Source organism: Aethina tumida, chromosome 7 (assembly GCF_024364675.1).
Source record: "Aethina tumida isolate Nest 87 chromosome 7, icAetTumi1.1, whole genome shotgun sequence".
NCBI classification, from domain to species: Eukaryota; Metazoa; Arthropoda; class Insecta; order Coleoptera; family Nitidulidae; genus Aethina; species Aethina tumida.
This window is the reverse complement of record NC_065441.1, coordinates 4,647,166-4,674,282: the sequence shown is the minus strand read 5'-3', so window position 1 is coordinate 4,674,282 and position 27,117 is coordinate 4,647,166. Positions and strand designations below refer to the sequence as shown.

Here is a 27,117-nt window from a genome sequence, read left to right as displayed (position 1 = left end):
TTAAAAAATAGTTATGTAAATGTTATAATAATCTTTTTGTTTTAATTACTGAAAAAATAAACAAAAAACTATGGAAATGTAAGTAAATTAGATAACAAAACAAATGTACAGTGCTAAAACTTTAGAATAAAAAAGGCAACCCTAAAATTAAATTTCTCTTTCAAGTAGTAAAAAGTATAAATAAAAGTTAAAATTGCAACTAAAAATTAAAAAAATGTACAATGGTTTTTATAGTAACTACATATGGTATAACAAATTAATTATAAACTTTTTAAATGTTTAAGTTGTTAATCATAAATATTTTATTAATTGAAACTTATAAACTACAGTTTCACTTCTAAAACAGTACAATAAGAAAAGTCTTGTTATTACAATAATTTCAAATTAAATATTAAATTAAGTAAATGTAAGAAGTACAAGCAAAAATACTTTCTAAAAACTTTTATTTTTCAACCCCACACTGGTTATTTAAAACAAGACTTTGCTGAAGAATTTAGAAAAATAATTAATTATGTATAATTTATAAAATATAATTCAACATGTTATTTATTCAATAGTTACGTAGGAAATAAACTTGTTAATAAAGTAATTAAAGAATTTTATCAAAAACTAAAATTATCTAAATGAATGTGATTGTTCTATTTTTAAGACAACCTTAAAATTAAATTTTACTTTCAGGTAATAAAGAAGTAATTCAAAATTGTAAATACACATTAAAAAAATGTAAAATTGTTATTGTAACAACTACATATAATATAACAAATTATTTATAAATTGTATTTAATATCTGAATTTTACATCTGAAACAATAGAAAAAAGTTATTACAATTATTCACAAATAAAAAAAAAGTACATTCTGAAAACAGTTATTTACAACAAGATGTCTAAAATTATAATAATTTGTAAGTGTAATAAAATACCTCATTTGTTCAAAAATTAAAAGTTAAATTAATTAGACTTGTCAAGAACAAGGAAAAGCATATTCTGAAAACTTTTATTTTTCAACCAGAAAATAATTATATACAGCAAGACGTGGTTAAAAATTTTCGAAAAGAATTAATTATGTATAATTAATTAACAGTAAAAGTTACAACTCTTAATTAAAAAATTAAATTAACAAGTGTTTATTATAGTTAGTCAATGTGATTGGTCAGTGTAATTAATAAAAACTTATGAATTACTCTTATATCTGAAACATTACGATAAAAAGATCATTTTTATTAAAATAATTCAAAAATTAAATGGTAAAGCAAGTAGACATTGTAAGTACAAGTGAAAAGTACAATGTAGAAACTCCTTTTAGTAAAAACTTCAAAGGAATAATAAAACACGTCCTTATTGCAATAACTAAAAAACAAATGTCAAACTTGTTATAAAATGTAATTATATATTACAAAGGAAAGAAAAAACCGTACAACAAGAATACTAATATAAATTACTTCAATATGAAAACCTCTTTCTTTGTAAAAACGAATTTTCAACTTAACCCACATAGAAATAAGCGAATGAAATTATCAGTTTGGAAGAGCACCGAATGACTTAATTGTCGTTCCCAATCACGTTTTTAGATAAGAATTCATGAAGATTTAACTGCACGAAGAAAATAAAATTTATTTTTGCACTTAATCTATTTTAAAACTCCACGGCAATTCTTTAACTGCACAATAGCGTCCGTATTTAAGATGGAATTTCAGGAACAACGGACACATTTTATGTTTCGATAAATAAACCCGATACAGGGGATACGTGTTCGAAATTCGATTTTAATCAATTAAAGTATTTTATGTTTTTGTGTGCCGGACCGGAGGGTGTATTAAACACGTTGCGCACGGTGAATTTTAATTAAATATTTGCGTTCGTTGCGGTTAAGGCAGCGGGAAAAAAATGACAAGAAAAAGGCCGGATTAATTTCGTGATAAAATGATTAATCACGTGATTAAATATGTAGTACAGTAATAGGTTTGTATCGCGTTTAGTGATTTGAATAATTCGAATTATTTATTTCCGCTTAATCATGCGGATTTGTTATCGTTACGGTTGTTCCGTTTAATTTTGTAAATAGGTTTTGGGTCACAAATAACATGTATTATGTATTTTTAAATTGGGGATGGCTCAGCGGTCGCGAGTATGCATTAACCACCGGACATTTGTGTGCGAGTGAAATAAATACAAAATATTCTCTCAAATTTAATTTTTTGTAACAAATAACATATATTATAGTTATCTAAGTTGAGATTCGTTCAACGGACACGTGTGCGCAGAAGCTACTGCGCACTACAAGTACCATTGTCAACTTATATTTATTACAATCCCATCTTTTGGTGATTACAAAGGCTGTCTTTTGTCTCGAAGCATTTATAAACCATAATTCACATCCCGCACCAAGATATAGACAGAAATGCGTGCGTGTTCGACGAAATTTAATTGGGCAATTCAGCAGGAAGGGAGAATCTAAAATTGTCAGCTGATTAATGATGTGTTCCCATTAACACCTAATAGTCTGTTGAGCCTGGTGCGAAACAAGCGGGCGTAACCGTAGTTTACCGAATTTTCACCTGGTTCACAAAGACCGAAACACCGTGGATGGGCGAAAAGGCGAGGGACGATAAGGAAGGACCGGGTAACGGTTCGGTCGGCCGCAAATGGCATAGGAAACAAGGGTGCAGATTACAGATATCCGGTTGCTTTGCTTATTGCCTGCGTTAAGTATGTCGGCAATTATTTGAAAATCTCTCGCCCGTTCCACCTTATTTACATCCCCCGTCCGGGCCGTGCCGGATTAGGGGGCGCTATCAAATTCATTTGCCGTTTCGTTACATGTCCGGATCTCGCGTCTTGCGAATTCGGCGTAGCGGTTTTCAATTATCGTTTTCCGGTTCTTTTCGTCGTCGGTGTTATTGTTGCGCTGGCGGAATGTTCGGCGGCATTGTGCCCGCCAGTTCCTCGATCTTTTGTGCAACTGAAGATTTTAATGTGGCTTGTCTATTTCATTCCGAAACATTGCACTTTCCGAATGACCTATTTAAACTGTTCTTTGTAATATTTCTGGTTATTCATTGCCACTCGGCATGCATTCTATTGTGTTCCTGGTTTGTCTTACATGCTGTTTACAAGACAAATTGAAATGATTACTCTTGTAAGTTGTTGTTTTAATTAATGGCTGGGTATTATGGATAAATAACTCCATTCTTTACGTTTCTTAGTACTTTCAATGGAATTATTGAAATAATGAGGAAACATAATTCAACGTGTTCATTTTTTTCGCCAAAATTAAATCAATACATACTATTATGAAAAGGTTTTTTTCTGTTTACAAATTCAAAACAATACATATTATTATTCTTGTTTTAAATTTTATATTTTACTTTAGGTTAAAGCAAAGAAAAAATGAATTATAATAAAAATATCCTTTATAAATACCAATTTTATAAGTAAATAATAAATATATAATTTAATACTTCAAATACTTTATTTTTATTTATTAATTATTTATATTTATTATTAATTATTGTATATTAAAAATGTTTTTATTTAAATTAAACAAAATATTAAAATTTAATTATATAATTAATTAAACATATATATTTTGAAGACTATTTAAAATAAACATTTGCAAATTCCAATTTTTACAAGAAAAAAAAAAGAAAGGGAAACATTAGATTTGTTTCCCAATTCTAACCAAATACTTATTATTATAATAATACTTTATATTATTTTTTCCACAAAAGGAGTCAATATTTAAAATTATGTTTTACTAAAAACTAAAAACAAGAAAAATATTTATAAATAAATTAATTAATCTTTTCAAAATTTTTACTTTTTATTTATAAAAAACTGCATTGTATATTTATAATAAAAAATTAAAAATAAAATTAATTTTATTTCCTTTTATTAAAAAAAATGCAGAATATTAAAATTATTTTGAGATATTGTTACTAAAAAATAAAAATAGAACCAAAATACATAAAATAATAAATAAAATAAATAAATAAATAAATAAAAATCATAATTTATCTTTGCAAATTTTTTATTTTTTGTTTATGAAAAATTATATTTTATTTTATAAAAAAAATAAAAAATTATGAAACATTTTTTAAAAGGTAAAAAATCCTATAAAATTATATATGCTCTTAAAATATATTACATTATATATTTATAATATATAAAGATTTTAAAACATTATGGAATTTAATATTTTATTTTGAAAGTAATGTTTAATTGATATAATATTTAATTGAATTGCAATAACCATTTGAAAACAATTAATTTATTTATTAATTTAACTATTTATTTTATAGTTTTTGTATCAAAATCAGTAATAATCTACAAACCCAATCATTAAACATTAAACTAAGGCGGTTTGGCTTGATAGGTAATTTCAGAGATATATTTTAGACCGCTGAAAGCTAATAACGCCTCGTCCAATAATTTGTGGCAATAACTGTCGTCCCTTACACGAAAATCACCGATAACACCTTAAATATTAATTACCACAGGGTCGTTCAGTGATAACCTCCGAAAATACGAAGTATTATCGAATATGATAATTTAATAAATATAGATTCGTAAAGTGTACAGAAATCTATTCTATTTAAGTGAAAATTGAAATTCATTGTTAACTTAATAATAGCTTGCACAAATTATAAGGTAAATTTGTTTGAACTTTGAATAATGGAGTTTGTGAACTATGAAATATCTGCTGTGCTCTTTCGACAAAACAACATCATTTTCTACCTGAACTGCGATTATAATGTGTAATAGTTTGTTGCTATGTTTACTATAAAACGTGTTGCCACAAATAATGTTCCATACCTTTGATTATATACACCTGAACTGATAATTTCTTTCATAGCGTCTTACCAATGCGGCGTCACGCTTCAAAATGGCGAATTTGGCCTGCAAATATAGTTGCACACCGGTTGCATACTTTTATTGCAGTGGCGGGTCAATCATTAATAATTAAATTAATATGAGGATGAATATAAATATGTAATTTAAATTATATTTACTAATGTATTATTTAAGATATTCAAACTTGTGAAGTGGTTAAAATAAAATTATATATTAAATTAAAAAAATAATAATAATTATATATACACAATTCACATATACGGTATGGGAATAGCACACACTTCAAAAAATATATATTCATTAAATAATTGATACGTCACTTTAAAAAAATTGATACTATTTTGTTGTGTACCCTTTATTCACTATGTTATTACAACGGTAAACGGTGAAGCAAAGTTTAAATGAAATATCAGCAATGTTCGTTTAAAATTAAACGACTCTTCAATTAACAACCACAATTCATCTATATTTATACTTTGAACTGATATTGTATGGTCCAATTAATTATCAATTACCTGGAACATAATAAAGAATGTCGTTTACTATTTTTTTTTTAATTTGTCTGTTAAAAAAGCAGTTTTGTTTATTAAGAAATTTTTCAAAACATCTTAAACTTTTAGCGATGTTATCAATATTGAGACATGTTAATTATTATTTCCTTTTTGTCTGGAAGACAAAGTTAATGTCTTCCTGCTAAAATATCACACTAAGAATAAATTCTTAATGAGAAGTATTGTGGATGTGGCAAGGTATTATATTTTAAAACAGAAAAATTGTTTGTATTATCACAAATTTCTTCTTATTTGACTTCAATATAAAAATATATAAATATCTATAACTTGTTGTTGTTAAAATGCTATAATATATATAATATATATATAATGGCGTAGAATTAGGATTTATTCCTAGTCCGTTGTACCAAAAAGGGTCAGTTGTGAATCTTATACAAACCTAAAATTACAACAACTGATTAAAGAAACTGAAAATATTTATTTAAAATGAGCGGTAAAAGAATAAAGTGCGCTACTGGTTTGTTTACTTACACATGTAAATAATTAGTTATAGTATTTTATACAGGCTGAAATAGAATACGGTTTTTTAAAACCATAAAAAAAGTTTTATTTAAATAATCATAAAGAGAGTAATCATAACCAATCAAACACACTATATTAAATATAATTTTTCAAACAAATAAATAAATCTAGATTCCTAATTTACCGATTGACGACTTAACCTAATGTGTGTCATCGAAATGTTGATGGTAATTATGAATTTAAATAACTTTTAAGCCAATCTTTTTGAACAAAGTTTAATAAAATGAGTTTATGCTTTAAAAAATTAGATATACAAATCTATATGTTTGTGGACAAACAGAAGTTAATGGAAATTTAGCATTTGTACCATTCTAAATCAAATAAATAGATTTATAAAATGTTATACAGAGAAAGTGTTTATTAGAAAATAAAATTCTGGTTTTAAGACAGACGGGGAGTTTGTAAATATATATAAGTGGTCGCAAAAGAAACTGTTATTAATTTTTAAAGTATTTCTTAATTTCTTCTTATTTCAAATTTTGTCCAATCAATATAATTAATATATTTGTGTAGCCTATTTCTTTTTTACTTCTTATAAACGACATATGGTGTTGGTCAGAGAAGTAATACAAACAAAACTTCTATAAAATATTTTATAGAAGGATTTTATTCAAATTTTGTCCAGTCTGTATAGAAATATATTTCATTATTCTATACTTTTTTTCTTAAACATCTTATAAACGTCGGAGATATTATTTTAAATGCATATATTAGTCTGATTTGGTTAGCCAAAAAATTAGCACACTCAAATATATTTACTATATATATTATTGATTTAACAATACTCTTAATAGTTAGAATTTATTCTTAGTAGGATTTATATTATTTTATTAAATAAGCTCTGTTTCAGTGAAAAAAAGAAACATTTGTCTCCAAAGAAGAGGAAAATAATAATTGACATTAAACATTAAGATCTGAATATTGTTTTTATCGATAAAAACTTGTGACGCATCCGAAAAATGGTTACAAATATGAAACAGCATACTCAATTAAAAATAATAAGAAAATGTCCTAACAAAAACAACTCCTTTTATTGACAGACAAATTGAACAAATCAGTAAACGACATCCTTTCTTGTCCTCTAGGTAAATAAAAAATGAATTAATTGGATCATACAATATTAGTGTGTCTAGTAAATTAATCAGAGGTCAACTGAATGAACTTGCAAAGATATATTTCAGAAAAGAAAACATTGGAGAATGATACTTTGAAGTTAAGAAACCGTGTTCAATAGAATAGGATCAGAATGTAAAAAATACATTCATCATCCCCCTAATATAGGTTTGAACTCCAGATACACTACCAATACTTTGAAATATGGAGGAAACCTTATAATTTTATTGTTTAGTAAATTACATAAAATTATTGGTAACATGAAATATTGTATGTGGTGCCCCTTTAATCTGTTAAAACAAAACACTTTCAACAAACTTTTTTTGAAACTACTAAATTTGTAATATGACAAATTTGGACATTGATCCATCAATTATGAGATTATAGTCCAATCAATACCAATCATTGAAAGTAACCAAGCATGATAAACGTTAAATGAATACTTCAACCCCTAAAGTGCAGCGAATACGCATAAAAATGTAGTTTTTTATCGCCGTGCACACTTGAATTTCTGTTGGTGCATATCGACGTCATCAAAATCGTACATTTTCACATTTTCATTATCCCCCAGACGATGGATAACCGATCCGTGTGCAGTCATTTTTTCCGTATCCGTATCCAGTTGCGAATTGCCGGCAAGTAGATTGCAGCTCGATTTAACTTAATTTCCCATTGCCGAGTTTTACGTCCCCGTAATTTAACCGTTGTTAGCAAAAAATGCAAGGTCTGCGGTTATGCGGACGCGCGATGCGGTCATGTGCGAACACGATCTGAACCGGGACCGATAAGACCTATTAGTATTACTCATTATGCCGCCCGTTTTATGACGGAAATGTGTTTGGGTAGGATAATTCGTTTCGAAAGTGTCCCCCGGACCTGCGACCTGTGTCAGCGGATTCTACGGTCTAGAACAAATCACTTTGCGAGCAATTAACTGCCGCCACTGAAATATTTATCAAAACAATGATTAACTATCCGCCAACAAGGCCACGCAGACCTACGTGCATTATCTTTCAAAAATTCGTGATTTATGACGTGATAATTATTAACAAGATTTATTACGTTCATTTTCTACAAAAAATATGAGAAGTTGACAACTTTAAACTCGTATAACTTCAAAACACTACATAGCCAATGTCTAAAAAAATTTTAAATTTTACTTATTTGTATCTTTTATAATGTCAGAAATACTATTTTTTTATGGGAAAACTCGAATAATTTAATTTTTGTAAACAAAATAAAGAATATTTAATATTTCGACTAAAAATTAAAAAAAGCAATAAATTTCAACCTTTTCATAAACTGCGACTATTATTTAAAAGAGTCGAATTTTGCTTAAAATTTAAAGTAACTGAAAAATTTTTTTTGGAAAATATGTATATTGGAAATAGTGCTCGAAATTTACATTAAAACTTCTAAATATCTACAAATTAAAGTAATTTTAAATCTTTTAATATTATAAAAATATTCATATTTAATTTAAATTAAATAAAAGTAAATCTTATTAAAAAAAACGTGCATTGAAAGTAATTGTCGAAATTTACATTAAAACTATTTTTTTGCTTCTATAAATCTACAAATAATTTGAAAATTTGAGTATTATTTTTAATAAATCTCGATTAATATTTACGCATAATAAAGAAATTAATAAAAAAATAAGAATAATATGGTTGTTGAAAATACAAAATATATTTTTAAAATGTTATTTTTTATGGGAAAACATAAATAATAAGTTATTCTACCTATAACCAAACTGTGAAACTTATAACAGACATTTGTTCAAAGTAAAACTCAAACTTTGTGGTGACTGAAAAAACGTTTTCAAACTAGATTTTTATAAAAAAAATATGTACATTGGAAGTAATTACTGAAATTTACATTGAAACTAATTTTTTCAGTTCTATAAATCTACAAATAAATGTATATTACAAATTTAAAAAATTAATTTGAAAATTTGAGTCATTTTAAATTATGACTAGATACACAAGCAATTAATTAATATTTATATATATTAAAGAAATTAAGAAAAATGATTGATGAAAATACAAAATATAGTTTAAAATAGTGATTTTTTTATAGGCAAACATGAATATGTTTTATTTTAAGTTATTCCACGTATTTGCAAACTGCGAAATTTATAACAATTATTTAAATTTTGTTAGTTTCAAACTAGATTTCTATAAAAAAAAACTCAATATAAATAACATTGAAAAAAACAAATATGCTTTACAATCAAAATTTCTTACTTTAAACATTCATATATTAAATATTTGCTTTGATTTTGTTTGATTACTTTCAAGATTGATTTACATTACATATTCATCTAATAAGTTGTAGATCTTAACTGTTTTAACATTGTTTGAATTTAATTAAAATCACTGAGTTTGTTTATTTTAATAAGCACCCAAAAATGCACATTTGAGTTTATAATTTTCTTGTTGAAGATATTACATTTTATTTGCTATTAAGTTTATTTAGCAAGCTTATCTTCGTCAAAGCTCTGCTGAACTTTAAATTGATTTGGTACATAATTTCGTTGACACTTTAATGCATACACCTATTCCGAGATTATGTGTTGCGACAAACTGTTTTTCATTATTTAATAGTTCAAGAAAATTAAACTTAACATATTCGTGATATGAAGAGATGGTTACAGATATTATATGGTCTAATTTAAAATTTTTAATTTAATATTATTAATTTATCATCACAGTAAAAGTAAATTAATAGATACTTTAGATTTTTAAAAAAATACTATTTCTGAATTAGTAAAGAATAAAATCAATACTTAAATATACGTCGAAGACAAAGGAAAAACTAAAGAAAACAGCCTTCCATAAACTAACCAACAAGATTAACAATTATCCCCAAGAAAGGAGAGTTGCGCAGTTAGGAGGGCAGTTCGGAATAATAAATAGTGGCAAACTCGTCACTGGATTACTACGTACAGGTTAATGATAACTAGTTTCAACCCCGGTAACCTTCAGGACCAACCCCATCCGAGAAGTTCGCCTGCAACGGATTAATTCGATCCGTGCCCGTCGTCTTGTGCATCTTCCTGGACGTATGCATGAACAAAGTGGTTTTGTTGTGAATCGGTGTTGAAATTAATTAATAACTTTATTAATTAATACGGTGCAGAACATAACGAATAATAAAATTTTAATATTTAATTTTAGTTGTAAACATGATGAGGATTACTGTCGTACTGTTTTGTATTGATTTTAAATTATAAATAAAATAATACATCAAATATTCATTGTCAATTAAATGTACAATTTATGTTCTATACATAGCTGACCGAATTAGTGCATATAAGTAATGTATTCCATGTTTTGTTTGGTTCTTAAAACAATAAACTAAAATTGTTTTGTATAGATTCATTTGTTTATAATATTCGATGAGAGATCAATATTTCATTTATTCATAAAAATAAAATAAAAAGTTTTATTTTACATTGATACAAAATGTAAAATATTCAGTATATTTGAAAATGAAGCCATAAAAATCAAAAGCCTCAATATTTGTATTTTATAAACCATATTGAATTTTTTACGGATATTGAATTTCGAAACGATGAAGCATAAAATAAAATATTAATAGCCAATTTATTAAATATAAATTGTAAAGAAATGCCTTTTAGAATAATTTGAAAAAGGTTGAGTGAAATGTGTTGTATTTGTTGTTACATATTCACATTTTTATTTGTTTTTGGTTTTATCATTTTAGTGCTTTTTTTTATTTTGTTTGTATTGATTAATTTTTAAATTTAAACAACATAATATTACAAAATTAGATGATGTCCATAATAATGTAATATTTGAATTAATTCTGTAAAATATTGTTAAATCAAGTATATAATTCATGTATTTTCAAGTGGTTTAAATATTATAATAATGAAATGTTTGTAATTATTAGTTATTGTAATTGTGAATAATATGTATTATATTATAATTTTGGTTGACTATCATTCATTGGAATTAATTAGAATTATAATAAAAGTCAGTAAAATATATACGAGGTAATTCATTAGAGATTAAAAGAAAACATTATGTTCCCACTATTTCTTGTAATATGTCTGTAAATATTTATTTTAGATACAATGTTTGTTACACCATATATTTTGACTCGAATGGTGATAGAATAAATTTATTTATTGGCTTTTAAAACAGAAAAAGATATTAGATATTTTGGAAAATAATAATTTCACAATTTATTATAATAAATATTAATAATTTCACTTTGATTGAGTATCATATTTTAAGTGTTTTGGTATTTTTCAAAGTGAAAGAATCAGTGATAAAGTTAGTTAAATTACAACATTTTAAAGAATTATTTACATTATTTGGTTTAGACTAACTAGTTTCTATATAAAATTAAATAAGTACAAGTTCGAATATTTGAATTTAGAATTTTTCGAATATTATAATTAATTGATTTATTTTTTTCTTATAGATTAAATATTTTATTTTTTTAATTTAAATTTGGCGTCATAAACTTAAACAACACAATGAAATTAATATATAAGAATAATTGTACACAATCAAAACATACAGATATTTTAATTATTAATTAGTATTTAAGCAATTTAACATACAAATATTTTTAATTATTAATTAGCATTTAAAATATTAAATTTATGTATTTCCTCAATTTTATACAGAAATATATAAATCCTTAATTAAATTTGATCTATACTTCGTAAAAGATACTTTAAATATTACTGTTGTAGTTTATTATTAAATCATAAATTAAAATTGGATAAAGCATAAACGTGTTACAAAAAGTGGAATTTTTAAATATAAATTATTTATGTAATTAATATTTAAAATATATCATACCTATTTAATTCCATTAAATAATATAATAATCATTTCACATATTATTACTGAATGGAACAAATTATTCAGTAAAATAATTTAGATTAAATAAATATATCGTTAAAGTTGGTTATTTTAGCATAAATTTGACCATTGTTTTTATTAACCGATGATATCATAAATTATTAAATGAAAAAAATGTGCACACATACAAAATGACAAACCGCATATATTTGTTAATAAAAATGTATTTTTTTTAATTTTAGCTGATAAATTGTTTGTTTTGGGATTCATCCTTTGTTCAAAATCCTTTGTAAGTTGACCCTTGTTACTTGTATAAATTCACGTTCATTATAATGATATAAATAGATCCTGCGGTTTTTATGTTCAAATCATAATGGAAATAGATTCTGTGGTTATTTCGTCCATTTAGGAAATAGTTATAAATGTACATTTATTAAAAATAAAATATACGGTGCATCGATTGACGGTCAATCAAACGTCCACCGATAATGAGCGCTAATTACCTCAAACAAAACCGAGAGAAAATGCCTGTTAACGTGTTGACAGATTTCCCACCGGTCTTATTTAACGTTCTCGCCGACAAATCGGATTCGTATCGCCGTCTCGAATCGAAAACGAGTTGCGTGCGGAAAGATATAACTTGTTTAACAGCAAAAAGTGTTTCCTGTTTTTTTACTTATCAACTTTTTTTAACGGTAATCGATAGTGAAAAACCACCCCCACCCCCCACAGGCAGCACTATTCGATCGATCCAGAAGAGGCTCGGATTTTCGCCGTTTTCTCGGTTCGGACTGGCGGCAGATATGGAAATAGTCGGCAGTCCAGGATGGTGAACGTTTCGTGTTGGCTACGAGTTAATGTGTATATTATCAGTTTTAATACGGGGCTTAAACGCGATAGTCTTCGAGGGCAAATGTACCGGAAGACGGATATCTTTGTGCATGCTTAATTGCTGTTTCTAGCTTGTATTGTGGGCCTGGATGTAGATCCAGCGATAATTCCACGGTGAATAATGTTCAAACAAGAAACTTTGGTCAATTTATACCATACGAACATCACAACGTGGTACCTGGGATATTCATAAATTATCACATGTGTCTTTGGTATCGTTAACCCTTGCGTTTGCCTTCGTGCTAATTTAAATTTAATCGTGATCGGGGATTATTAACCAGCCCTTCTGACTTAGTGTTAAATTGTCTAATTATTTTGCTACCACTTGATAGAGATAACATTTAGGCACATGCTATACATTTAAAGAAGCGTGTACTTCGCTCTTTTAGTCGAAATGTAAAAACACGTTTTTTACTAGTAAATACTCTTTATAATTTACGTTATCCTTTTGTCTATTGTAATTTGAATGACAGGATATTGTGATTGTTGCTGAAATCAAATTATAATATAAATCGAGTTAAATATATAACTTTACATGTTTACATTTACTTTATTAATGTTCATATTATATTATATAGATGTGTAATAGATAGATGAGTAAAATTAAAATAACCTAATGGATTAAGCAGTAGTATAATATTTCAATATTTCAATAAAACATATAAGTACTTCTATAGTTAATTCATATTTACTGACAAGTAAATATTTGAGTGCGGCGCATCCACCATTTTTAATAATCATAATGATTAAGTTATATTGTATAGAATGGTGAATGCACTGCATATTTATTTTTAAATAAAATTTCATAATATTTTTAATACCAATTAGGTGGTTATCACAAATTAATTTATTTTATTATATTCTTGGGTAGTTACAAGATCCTTTACCCTTATTTATTTACAAACAAATTTACATTAACATTATTTTTACAAATTTTCTATATAGTTTTTGGTTTAAAATGCAAATTTATTTTCTTCTATATATTAATTCTGAATTTCTAAATCTTAATAATTATCAAATATTAATATTAGATAATATTGTTGTGCATATTAGATATCATTTTATATTATCAATTAAAAAGGAGTAGATGTTGTTATCACATGAAATGAATAAATAAAAAATATACGTATGTAATAGAAAATATATTTAAAAATAGTGGATGTTTATATATTTATCACCTTGTTAACATTATATCGTATTTATTTTAAAAGTATATTAAATTAGTTTTAAATTTATTTTTTAATTTTTATTTAGCTTAACAAAATCTTATCCTAACTGTTCAACAAAAGAATATAAATACTATACTATGATTAATTCATATCGAATTATAACATTTAAATTATTATTTTACGTTGTTTGGTTAAATGACGATTAACACAATTTTTAAATAAATTAAAATTCAATATTTTAAATATTAACAAATATTTAGTATAAATTTTAAAAAATTCAATATTATTTAATTTTGTGTAATTAATAATGTTAAATTTAGCTGTAACATCTGAAATGGAACTTTTAGATTCTTTGGATACTTTAGATTCTTTAGATTCTTTAGACTCTTTAGATTCTTTAGATTCTTTAGATTCTTTATATTCTTTATATTCTTTAGATTCTTTAGATTCTTTAGATTCTTTAGATTCTTTAGATTCTTCAGATTCTTGAGATTCTTTAGATTCTTTAGATTCTTTAGATTCTTTAGATTCTTTAGATTCTTTAGATTCTTTAGATTCTTTAGATTCTTTAGATTCTTTAGATTCTTTAGATTCTTTAGATTCTTTAGATTCTTTAGATTCTTTAGATTCTTTAGATTCTTTAGATTCTTTAGATTCTTTAGATTCTTTAGATTCTTTAGATTCTTTAGATTCTTTAGATTCTTTAGATTCTTTAGATTCTTTAGATTCTTTAGATTCTTTAGATTCTTTAGATTCTTTAGATTCTTTAGATTCTTTAGATTCTTTAGATTCTTTAGATTCTTTAGATTCTTTAGATTCTTTAGATTCTTTAGATTCTTTAGATTCTTTAGATTCTTTAGATTCTTTAGATTCTTTAGATTCTTTAGATTCTTTAGATTCTTTAGATTCTTTTCTTTAGATTCTTTAGATTATTTAAATTCTTTAGATTCTTTAGATTTTTTAGATTCTTTAGATTCTTTTAGATTTTTTAGATTCTTTAGATACTGGTTTAAAATTTATTCGAATTATAAATAGAATTTAATACTTACGTTTTACAGTTGATTTTCACCAAAGGTTTTATTTTATTATGTTTTTATTTTATACTTATATTTTATGTATAATTTTTTACACGTTAATTTTTTTTCTTCTTAATGATTCCTTAAATTGCTAATCAAATATTATTAATTAGCATATTAAACGAATAATCAACACAAATTCATGCCTCGAAAATTGGGCTCCATCGAAAAATTACAATATTAAAATGAGCCAGAAATGAAAGATTGAATACAGCACTGGTTGCCATGCTCCGTAGCACTTTAGTTTTTGCGTACGTAGACATTTAATAAAGTTTTAAAAATGAGCCAAAATCCAATTTTCATTAATCTTGCCAGACGACATTAATCCGGATACTGAAATATTAATGTCCGTTTTTTCTCTGCGCGTTAATTTTTCAAGTGCCGAGCCAATTAAATTATTATTTTACGTTTGTTTTAATATTCAAAGTACCAAAATTATGTTTTAGATGAACTGCAGGATCTATATCCGCCAAATATTTACGAAGTTAATAATAATATTAAGACTAATTAATGGTTCAATTACAGAAATAAAGGATGAAACTAAATCGGACGTTGTAGTCGAGGTGCATAATTTCGTCGACAATCGTACGTGAAGGAAATGTGAAGTCAGTGTGAGGAATATTAAATATTTTAAATAAAATTTATGAAGTGAAAATAAAGCCCTAAAATATACCGCCTGATGACCTCCGAACGTGAAAGTCCGCATAAGAGAAAAGGAAATAAAACAGATGTAACCAAGAGAATGTTTAAAATTCTTTTGCTCGTAAATTTTCATAATTTACCGACGAACGGAAACTTTTACTGTATTTCACGTCATTTTGCTATTTTCATTGAAATCATATTTTTAAGAAATTATTATCTTTGTATACGAATCGAGTTTGGAATTCATTTGGAAACGTTTAACACAACACTTTATAAAACACACATAAATAATAATCCCATGAAAAATGGAGGAGAATTTATGCATAACACGGTTTAATGTTGTTTAAATAACAGCAGCAATTCTTTATTTTAAATGAACGTTATAAAAATAATTTTATGTGATCCACGTTTTGTATTTCGTTTGCACTATATACGATATTTATTTTAACTGTGTATTATTCAAATTACATTTAAATTTATTTTTTAATCCACATTTAATTTAAAATGATAAATTTTTATTATATTAAGGAAAATTTTATATCCATAAAAAAATAAAGATTTCATACTCAGTTTTGTGTATATGCGCATTCACCATTCATTATTTTTTTTATACACACATTTTGAATTTTACATAAATTAACGTATTTTATTATTAATATTTTAAATTGACATTAAAATTATAATATTATATATACACATTTTAGATCTGCATGCATACTCTATTTAAATGTAAATTTATTTACTTCTATTCTTCAATTTTGAATTTAAAATGGTGAATGTTTATACATTTATCATCTCATTAATATCATATTGTCATAAAAATAATTTTATATGATCCACAGTCTGTATTTAATATTATGTTATATATAATATTTAAATTAATTTTAAATATATTTTTTAATTTACATTAGCTTAAAATGATAAATTTTAATTATACAATGCAAATTTTTATGTCCTACAAAATAATATAAATACTTTTATGAATAATATATATTGAAAACGACAAATTAAATAACATTGTTGTATATATAAAAAAAAACATTTATTACAAATTATTTTATTCAATTGTATTCTTGAGTATTTACCAGAACTTTTACTCTTATCTATCTTGGTTAATAACATTATATCGTATTTATTTTAAGAGTATATTAATAAATTGGTTTTAATTTATCGTTTAATTTTTATTTAGCTTAACAAAATCTTATTCTAGCTATATTGAAAAAATATTCATATTTATTTTATGATTGACAAGTAAAAATTTGAGAATAGGCGGATCCACCACTATTAATCATCATCATATTGTATAAAATGGCGAATGTGCTTGTGTCAATTAAATAAAAATCTCAATTATTTTAAAATAGACTTTCATAATATTTTTAATAAGAATTAAGTGATTGTTACTAATTAAGTTATATTTATTAAATTTTTATAGTAAAATTTTAATTTTTTTTATATGTTCTAGCTTTGGTTAAATGATCCTAAAATTAAATAATATTGTTAATTAAAATATTAATTAAAATGAACAAAAAAGTAGTCATTGCTACCATATATATTTATATAATATATTTATTTACTTATACTTACATTAACATTATCAAAAAAATCTGGACATAACCAAAATAAAACATATTACATTACTGCCACTCTTCTAATATTTCTAATAATTTATTTACGCCTCATTTGTTGGTCAATAATATGCTATCAGATATATATTTAGATAATAATATTCAATAGCGTCCAACTGAATGATTAATGTACAGGTATTCGTGTTTAAGAATTCAATGATAATCAAAACTTTAGTAAATAACAATCAATTTACCTTTTTTATTGGTATTAGTTTATTCTATGCACGTAGAGTGTAAATATGTACAAGTAATGGTTATTTTGTTTTTCAACGTGATACGTTCACACACATTTTATACCCTCAATATATATTTGTAAAATGATAATTTTTTGTAAAACACATAATTACATATTTTTTTCCTTAATTTTTTCTTAATAATTCCAACCAAAATTTAAAAATTTTCTGCTGTTTATTATTGATTTTACAATAATTAAGAAAGTAAGCATTGTTATTATTTTAATTAAAATAGATAATGCCTTAAAAAATCCAGTTAGTTATTAAATTAATTTATAAAATACGTATTGTGCTTCTCTTTAACAATGGAAGATAATTAAAACGAAATGTGTTTTGGCACATTCATCTACGTATAAATTCACAAAATTTTAAATAATATTCATATTTATATACAATTACAATTTTAATTACAAAAACAAGAATAATGTTATATTAATTGTGTAAATTTCATTAAAAATAATTACATACCTTGAAATAACCATTACATACATTGAAATAAATTAAAATTACAATTGTCTGTTGGATAAAAACATAAATAAAAATATATATTTGCTTTTTGTATCTTACAGAATTAATTAAGTATTTTTATACAAAAACTAATTTTAATTTAATTTGATACCTCATAATCAAAAAAAATATATATTCCAAACAATTCTCTTAAATTTAACAACCCCAACTTTTATAATAATATATTAATAAACTTTCTGTAAATTATTAATTGCCGATTTTAATTTATAATCAACATTAAAATTGCTTTTTAGTGATTGCACATATAATATTGATTTTTCTTTTATTTCACATCAAATTAAATATTTAATAAATAAATTTATTTAATAATGGAAAATCATATATTTCAATGCAATTATAATTTTTAATGATCACATGATTACAGAGGTTATTAAATCTGAATAAACATTGTTATATCTAAATAATGACAAAAAAAAATTAAAAAAAAAGGAATAATACTATTAGAAATACAAACAAACTAAATAACAAATTATTCTGTAATATATTACAAATAGAATAATGTAACCTAGGAATTAGTTTACATAATTAATGAGAATATCATTAAGCTTTGTAACGTGTGTATAATAATAATTTTAGTATCTGAAATTAACATCAAGGAATGTTAATATTCGTTTAACTCATATGAATTGTGCAAAATGTAAAATTATAATAATTTCAATACGTGTATAAATTATTAAATATTGTAATACCATAAATTTTGTTTAATAAACTGTGATAATGTTTAAAATATTTGTTATTTAAATGAATGAATCAATGAATAAGAACACAAGAAATAATTTACATAATGAATTTAAATATTAATGCATTGATTTAAAATTTAATTTTAATACATTTTGAATTGTTAATATAAAGTACCATATTATTAGCATTAAAGTTGTTTCACTAAGTTTAACTTATATATAGTTTAGCATCTTCAATTATGAAATGAAATTAATATAATAACCATTAATTAATTAATTTTATTTAAAATAAACTAAAATTTAAATATTATTATTATTATTATTATTTGATAATAAAACATTAGTTGTAATTGTAGAATATATTTTGAAATCTATTTGAGTAAAATATTTATTTGTGTAGAAACATTAATTTAATTTACTGGTAATGTTAAATGGCAATATTTAATTGCAGGTAATTAGTAAATAAAAAATAATTTTGTAAATTATTTATAAATTGATTATAATACAATAAAATACATTTAAGCCTTTAAATATTTAATTATTTTAAATAAAATATTTCCACCTTTTTGTGAAAATTATAATTTAATTTTTAATATTTTTTATTTAAGGCCAACTATCTATTATTTACAGTCACATCATCATCATCATCATCATCATCATCATCATGATTATCACAAGACAAAGGGTGCGATCCAAATGGCTGAACTCACCGTAAATGAACAAGGTAACCAATGGCACAAAGCAGGCCACAAGTTTCATTTCAGTTAAAACAAAAACAGTCCGATCTGAATCAATTCGAGGCGATTTGGTGCGTCATCGATGCAATTAAAACCGACAACAATCGTGGCAATCGTACGACCGCGTGTCCGTCGTGCCAGTCGTGAGCGTGGCGCAACTTCCCCCTCGGTTTCCAGACGCGAACTGAAAATCCGGAGCGCTGGCCCGCCGTTATGTTGAGTCGCGGCGAAAATCCGATTGGACGCGGAAAGCGTCGCCGTCCAATCGGACGACGGGGAACGGCGCCGCACTACACGTATCTATTTCCACTTTGGTTGATTAAATGTTGTCTGTGGCGCAAAAAAAAATATACGTCCGATGGAAATTGTGCGAACCGGCTACGGTTTTGTTGCATATTGTTCGAGATGATCGGAGATAATTAATGAACGTCTTCGATGATTTGTTGGCGTCGCGACGCTTTCGCTTATTAAGTTTGGGGGCACAGGGGTAAACTAATTGAAGAAATATTAAAGGAAATTAAGTTTTTGTGTTTTTCCGGTAATTTGAAACAACTCTAAAATACATACTTACTAAAATTAATCTAAAATATATAATATATTTGTTATATATTGCTAATTAACTTTTTGAATTTAAATTATTATTGTCATTATTCATTCATGTATAATTTTGAAAGTTCATGGAGCTGAAAATAATCAGTAAATTATTTAGTTTTAAACATGTTTAATGCGATCATAGAAATTTAGACTTAATTTTAATAAACGCTGAAAGTTTCTACGTTCTTGATTATCTTTTACATATGGAATCTAGTCTAAATTAACTGTGGGAATCATGGAGCTTCTGTAAATATTAATTACCAATCTTAATATATATTCATCACTAAAATTAGTTTGTAATTTTGTTACAATTTTGATACCTTATTAAATTTTCTTTCATTATTCATAAATACCAAATATCTAAATTTAATTTTCAAACACAATTATGAAAAGAACATTAAAATTATTAAAATATTTGTTATCAAAATTCTGTTGATTTGACATTTATAACATCAGTGGATAAATTTAAAATATGTATTACAATCAGTACGCATTAAGATTCGAAATTTTATAATATTTATTTGTCTACTAGTTATATATTTTATTGTTCAATTCTTCAAACTTTGACCTCCGATATCTTCTAAACGATAAGGGTTATGAAAAAATTCCCCTTTTGCCTTTTTTGTAGAACATTCAATTTCTTACGAGAAATGTAAATAAAAATTTTCTGTACGATCAAGTAACAGTGAGATGTGGATTTTGCCATATAGGGCTGAAGAAAAGAAGGAAAACTGAAATGAGGATATTCCTTTTAAAATTAAGAGCTCATCTTTGGAGAGCATATTTTAAAGGTGTCGGAAGTTATTCCATATTAAATAAATAACTTTTAAATAAATAAGAAAAAAAAATAAAAATTAATTAAAAACTTTGATGCTTTAGAAAATTAATAACCAAAATAAATATTTAATTTTCTTGAAAAATTGAAATACATTATAAAAATTTATGAGAAAACTTGTTTTTCAATAACGAAAATAATTTAAAAATTGAAATGAAATATTTCAAATACCTATTTGTAATAATTGAAATAAATTTAAAAATAACTATAAAAAAATTGGTATAAATTAGTATTGTTATTTTATTTTTTAATATCAATTTGATTTTTACTTCTTATACTATATCCCAATAATATAAAAATTATATTACTTATATTTTTCAACACACATTAATACATATTTGTTATAATTAAGATATTTCTATGATAATATGGACATTATTTTTAATAACTTATTTATACTAATAAATACAATAAAAATTAAATATAAACTTTTAAGCTTTATTTACCAATAAAAATATATAATATTTTCTGAGATAATATAGAAAATATTTGTAGTAATTTTAAAATAACTAAAACAATAAAATTTAATTATAAATTTTTATGCTTTAATTTATTTACTACTTATTTTAAAATATTGATAATAAATATTTAATAATGGAAATTTGAATATTAAAAATTAATATTAAATTGTTTAACTTATAAAAATAAGACAAATATCTCAGTTATTACAAGAAATTTTAAATTATTTTTATGATAAAAAATATATAATATTGATACTAAATTATTAAAAAATAAAATGATGACGAAAAATAATAATTATGTTCATTATAATCTGTATTAATTTTTAACTTTTTCAAAATAACGAAATGAAAGTTTAAATATTGAAAGGTTGTTTCTATTCACAAAAAAAAAAATTAATTTTGAATTGACAATAAAATTCTTATTTAAAAAATATATATATTATAACATAGTTATGGAGGTTTATTTATGTTTTCTTGGAAATATTGTTATGTAAATTAATTTTTCTCTATTTCTACACACTCAATCTTAATTTAAAATATTACTTATATTAAATTGATGGCCTATGAAAATAAATAAATAAATAAAATTGTAATTTAAGTGTTTATCGTCATATTACTTATGTATGAAAACATGTGCATTAAAATATCCATTATGGGTAAGGTAAATCCAATAGTCGAACAATTTAAATGCGCAACAATTACATCAGATAATATAAAATATATGTAAATATTAAATAGTCAGAATAGTAATAAATCAACGAAAACAAACAATATTATTGTTCATTGAAATACAACGTGAGGTAATTTTATTATTGTTTACCTTAAATACACACATAGAATAACGAAAACCAAATTAAGTATTGTGAAAACAAATACTTTTATTGTTTTTTGCGTTTAATTATAAAAGTTGTCAACATATTGAAGTCCTAGGACTTGTCTTATATAGAAAACCGTCGGTGCAAAAATTCCGGGGGCAATCTGAGGCGTGGGCGATAAATTCCCATTCTTAATTATCTCAACTATCTAATAGAGCAGAGACAAAGAGAGTATAAGGGCTCCATTTCGTCGGATCCCGCTGAACACTGATTTAGAAAAGGCGCGTTTTTCACTTTTAGTGTCGGCCAGAAGGTCTCGGAGCTCTCCACCAGATATTTATGGTTCGGAAGTTGAGTCGGTGACAAAGCCTCTCCCACCCAGTTCTCATCGTGTCCGACCGTTCATAAACCCGATCATATTTTCCTACTAGCGCCATTGTTCTTTGTTCTTTTTATTGGCACGACAACTTCACCTAACACTCGCCGGCGAAACGCCGGACGGGAAAACAAACGGAAAATTTCGTTTTTATTAAAGGGAATAGACCTGTGCGGGCCGACAACCAATATCTGTCGGTTCGATTTAAACTAAACACGTGTTGATGCAATAAAAAAGTCACTGATACCTTTTTTGAAGGCCCGGGGGATAATATCAAAAAACGCCGGAAACACTCACTTAACGCGTGGAATTTATTACGATTTCTATTGAACTTTCAGTCAATTATATTACTAGGTGTATCAGCAGTTATGTAATATATTGGTCAGGGCATATTGGAATTATTCTCACCCACATGAATCTTATTATTTTATGGTTGCTCGTTTCAGTGACCCCTACAAGGGTTTCAACCTGCAATATACATACACATAACACTTTCAGTCTAAGAAGTTAGATTATAAATTATTATTAATGAGTGTTTAATTTTAAACAGTGGTAATAGTGTACCAGAGAAGTATTCCCATCATGAGTATTATTAATTAATAGAAATTTTTTTTGTTATTACAATATTATTTAATTATTAATGTAAAATTGTATGTGCTCAAAAATATTGAGTGACTTTTGTAATTTTATTTTCATAAATTGTTTAATATTTTTGAGTTACACTTTCATTTTTGAGTTTTACTATTAATTAAAATTAAATTACAAGATCTAAGTCAATAAACATTGTCAAAAAAAAACTATTTTACAACAAGCTCAAAAATGATGAAAGTGACTTTTTTAATTATATTTCTATAAATTGAATGAATTGTTTAATGTTTTTGAGTTATATTGTCAATTAAATATTATTAGAAATGTCTTTTATTATTGAAAGTGACTGTTTTAATTATATTTTTATATGTTTTTGAGTTATATTGTCAATTAAATATTATTACAAGATCACTCTCAATTATTATTGCCAATAAAGCTATTTTACAACATTCTCAAAAATGTTGAAAGTGACTTTTTTAATTATATTTTCATAAATTAAATAAATTGTTTAATGTTTTTAAGTTATAGTGTCAATTAAATTTTATTAGAAAAGTCTTATATTATTAAAAGGTCATTGTCAATAATTATTGCCAATAAATATTTTACAACGTGCTCAAAAATGTTGAAGGAGTCTTTTTAAATTATATTTTTAAAAATTGAATAAATTAATTAATATTTTTGAGTTATACTGATAATTAAAATTTATTAGAAATATCTTTTATTATTACTAGATCATTGTTAATTATTATTGCCAAAAAAACTATTTTACAACCTGATCATAAATGTTGTAGCTGACTTTTTTAATTATATTTTTATAAATTGATTAAATTATTTAATATTTTTGAAATTATCCTGACAATTAATATATTATTATTGCCAAAAAAAGGATTTTACAACATGTTTAAAAATGTTGAAAGTGACTTTTTAAATTATATTTTCATAAATTAAATGAATTGTTTAATGTTTTTGAGTTATATTGTCAATTAAATATTATTACAAATGTCTTTTATTATTGAAAGTGACTTTTTTAATTATATTTTTATAAATTTAATAAATTGTTTAATGTTTTTGAGTTATATCGTCAATTAAATTTTATTAGAAATGTCTTTTATTATTGAAAATGTTTTTTTTAAATTATATTTTTATAAATTGAATAAATTAATTAATATTTTTGAGTTATACTGACAATTAAAATTTATTAGAAATGTCTTTTATTATTACTAGATCATTGTTAAATATTATTGCCAGAAAAACTATTTTATAACCTGATCAAAAATATTGAAGCTGACTTCTTTAATTATATTTTTATAAATTGAATAAATCATTTAGTATTTTTGGGATTATACAGACAATTCATATTTATTAGAAATGTCTTTTATTAATATTAGATGATTGTCAATTATTATTGCCAAAAAAAGGATTTTACAACATGCTTAAAAATATTGAAAGTAACTTTTTAAATTATATTTTCATAAATTAAATATATTGTTTAATGTTTTTAAGTTATACTGTCAATTATTATTGTCAAAAGAACTATTTTACAACATGCTAAAAATGTTGAAAGTGACTTGTAATTATATTTGTATAAATTTAATAAATGGTTTAATATTTTTGAGATATACAGTCAATTAAAATTTATTGTCAATTATTATTGTCAAAAAAACTATATTACAACAAGCTCAAAAATATTGAAACTGATTAATAATTTTGGGTTATACCGTCAATTAAACTCATTAAAAATGTTTTTTGTTATTGTAAGATGGTTGTCAAATTATCAACGTTATTAGCAGCTTTTTTGTAACAACAAAATATTGGTACCTTTTTTAAGTATATTTTGAGAAATTAAATAAAATGATTAAAATATTTGAATATATATGGTTTAGGCGATATTTGAATCATTTTCAGCCTCTGAATTTTTGCTTATTGATTGACGCAAATTTGAGTTACCCCCACAAAAGTTTTAACACGAAACTATTATTAAAACGTGTATACACAAGAACTTCCATGCTAAGAAGTTAAATTATAAATTTATAAAAGAGTTCACAGTCTATAATCATTGCAGTTAAAACGTAGTGTTTAATTTTAAACAGTGGAAGCAGCATTCCAGAGAAGCATTCTCATCCCCGTCATTAAAAATGCATATTAAATGAGTGCAGACGGTGCAAGTTCAGCGAAAACGGCAATCCATCAAACGAGATGAAAATTTACATATTCGCCAACTAACTGGAGCACTTCACATCTAACTGCGGACTAATGAGGGTGAAATTACCGGATTTCCCCGACAAATTGTGTTTTAGACAATTAAGATTCTATTTCGCGTGTAAGACAGAAGGTGAATGTCTCTCGCATAAATATATTTCTTACCGCATCCTCTCTTTGTGTTAATGCTACAGAAGCAGATTTCCGTGTTTTGCGTTTGTCTGACTAACTAAAGACGTTTAGTTTGCTTTGTGCCATTTGTAATTGCTACCGTTATTTATACTTATCGCGTTTTAAAAAGCTCTTATAAAGAATCGTTTGCGAACTGCGGAAGCGTTTATTAAAAAATCTCTTTTTAACAGTTCGTACAAACAAAACAAATTTCTTATTTAATATATTAGGGGTGTAGTGAGTGAAATTTATTGAAACTAATTGGGTTGCATTTAAAATTATTCCAAATAGGATATATATTTTTCAGAATATTGAAAAATCCATTATAGAAATGATACTGCATACAACATGAACTTTGAGGCCACAAATGAACTACGAATATCATTAAAAACCAATTATAACTGTAATTACCAAATAGAGAATAAATTTGAACAAACCGCAAATGTTTATATTGAGGAATCGATTAAAAAGTGGAGTTTGATAAAACATTGTAAATAAAACATAATTACCGTTCATTCATTACCATACATAAAAATAATTAAAAATTAATCTTATTTAATTTTACTTTTGATTTTAATACATATAAAAATAAATTAGACAGACCACTTTTAATTAACGAAATTTATTAAAGTATTATTAACCAAATTTTTAACATTAAGCCTTCTTTATTTTCACATTCCTTAATTTAGGTTGAAATTATTATTACTTCCGAGTACTGATGATTATTAGTAAGTTATAAGTTCAAAAAATTTTGAACGTGATTTTTTAACACTATCAATTAAATATAAAATTTATTAGAAATATATTTTGTTACTGCAAGATGATTGTCAAATTATCAAACTTTTGATATTTTTTAAATAATATCATTTATGTAACTTATTAGAAAAGTATTTTTTACTGCAAACTCGTTGTCAAATTATCAATACTATTAATAAATAGGCTTTTTATATAACAAGTTCAAATAGTTTTTAAGTGACTTTTTAAATTAATTTTCAGAAATTAAATAAATTGGTTGACAGTTATGCTGTCAGTTAAAATTTAAGTTAAGTTAAAGTTTACTAGAAATATATTTTATTACTACATGTTTATTGTCAAATTATCAACTTTATCAAAAAATTTTTTTTGGAATAGTTTAAAAATAATATTAGATAATGATATTTTTAATTACTTTTTAGTAATTAAATAAACAAGTTTATAAAACTTATTAGAAAAGTATTTTGTTACTGCAAGTTCGCTTTCAAATTATCAACACTATTAATAAAAAGCTTTTTTATATAACATCTTTAAAAAGTATAAAAGTGACTTTTCAAATTATATTTTCATAATTAAATCAATTGATTAACATTTTGAGTTATACTGTCAATTAAAATTAAGTTTTTTTGTCAAATTATTAACAAAAGTCTTTTTTTAAAACAACTTCAAACTAACTTTTTAATTATACTTTTATTAATTAAATAATTTGTGTCTTTAAGTTATATGAGGAAAAATTGTTATGATAAATGTTTTCATTGAAAAATCGATTATCAAGTTTAGTCTTAAGTTGGGATTTGTAATTATATATAAAATCAATTTACGCAATTAAATTTATGACATAA

The 27,117-nt window shown here is 24.4% G+C and overlaps 1 protein-coding gene across 1 annotated transcript in view; it reads right to left on the bottom strand.

The window, feature by feature from the left end:
• Window positions 1-19,642, bottom strand: part of LOC109605236 (carbonic anhydrase-related protein 10) — a 178,174-nt gene extending 158,532 nt beyond the window's left edge. The window contains exon 1 of the mRNA XM_049970166.1: window positions 19,457-19,642. Coding sequence (XP_049826123.1) covers window positions 19,457-19,505 — 49 coding nt within the window. The 5' untranslated portion in view covers window positions 19,506-19,642. The remainder of the gene's footprint in view (window positions 1-19,456) is intronic.
• Between the last annotated feature and the right edge of the window lie 7,475 nt (window positions 19,643-27,117).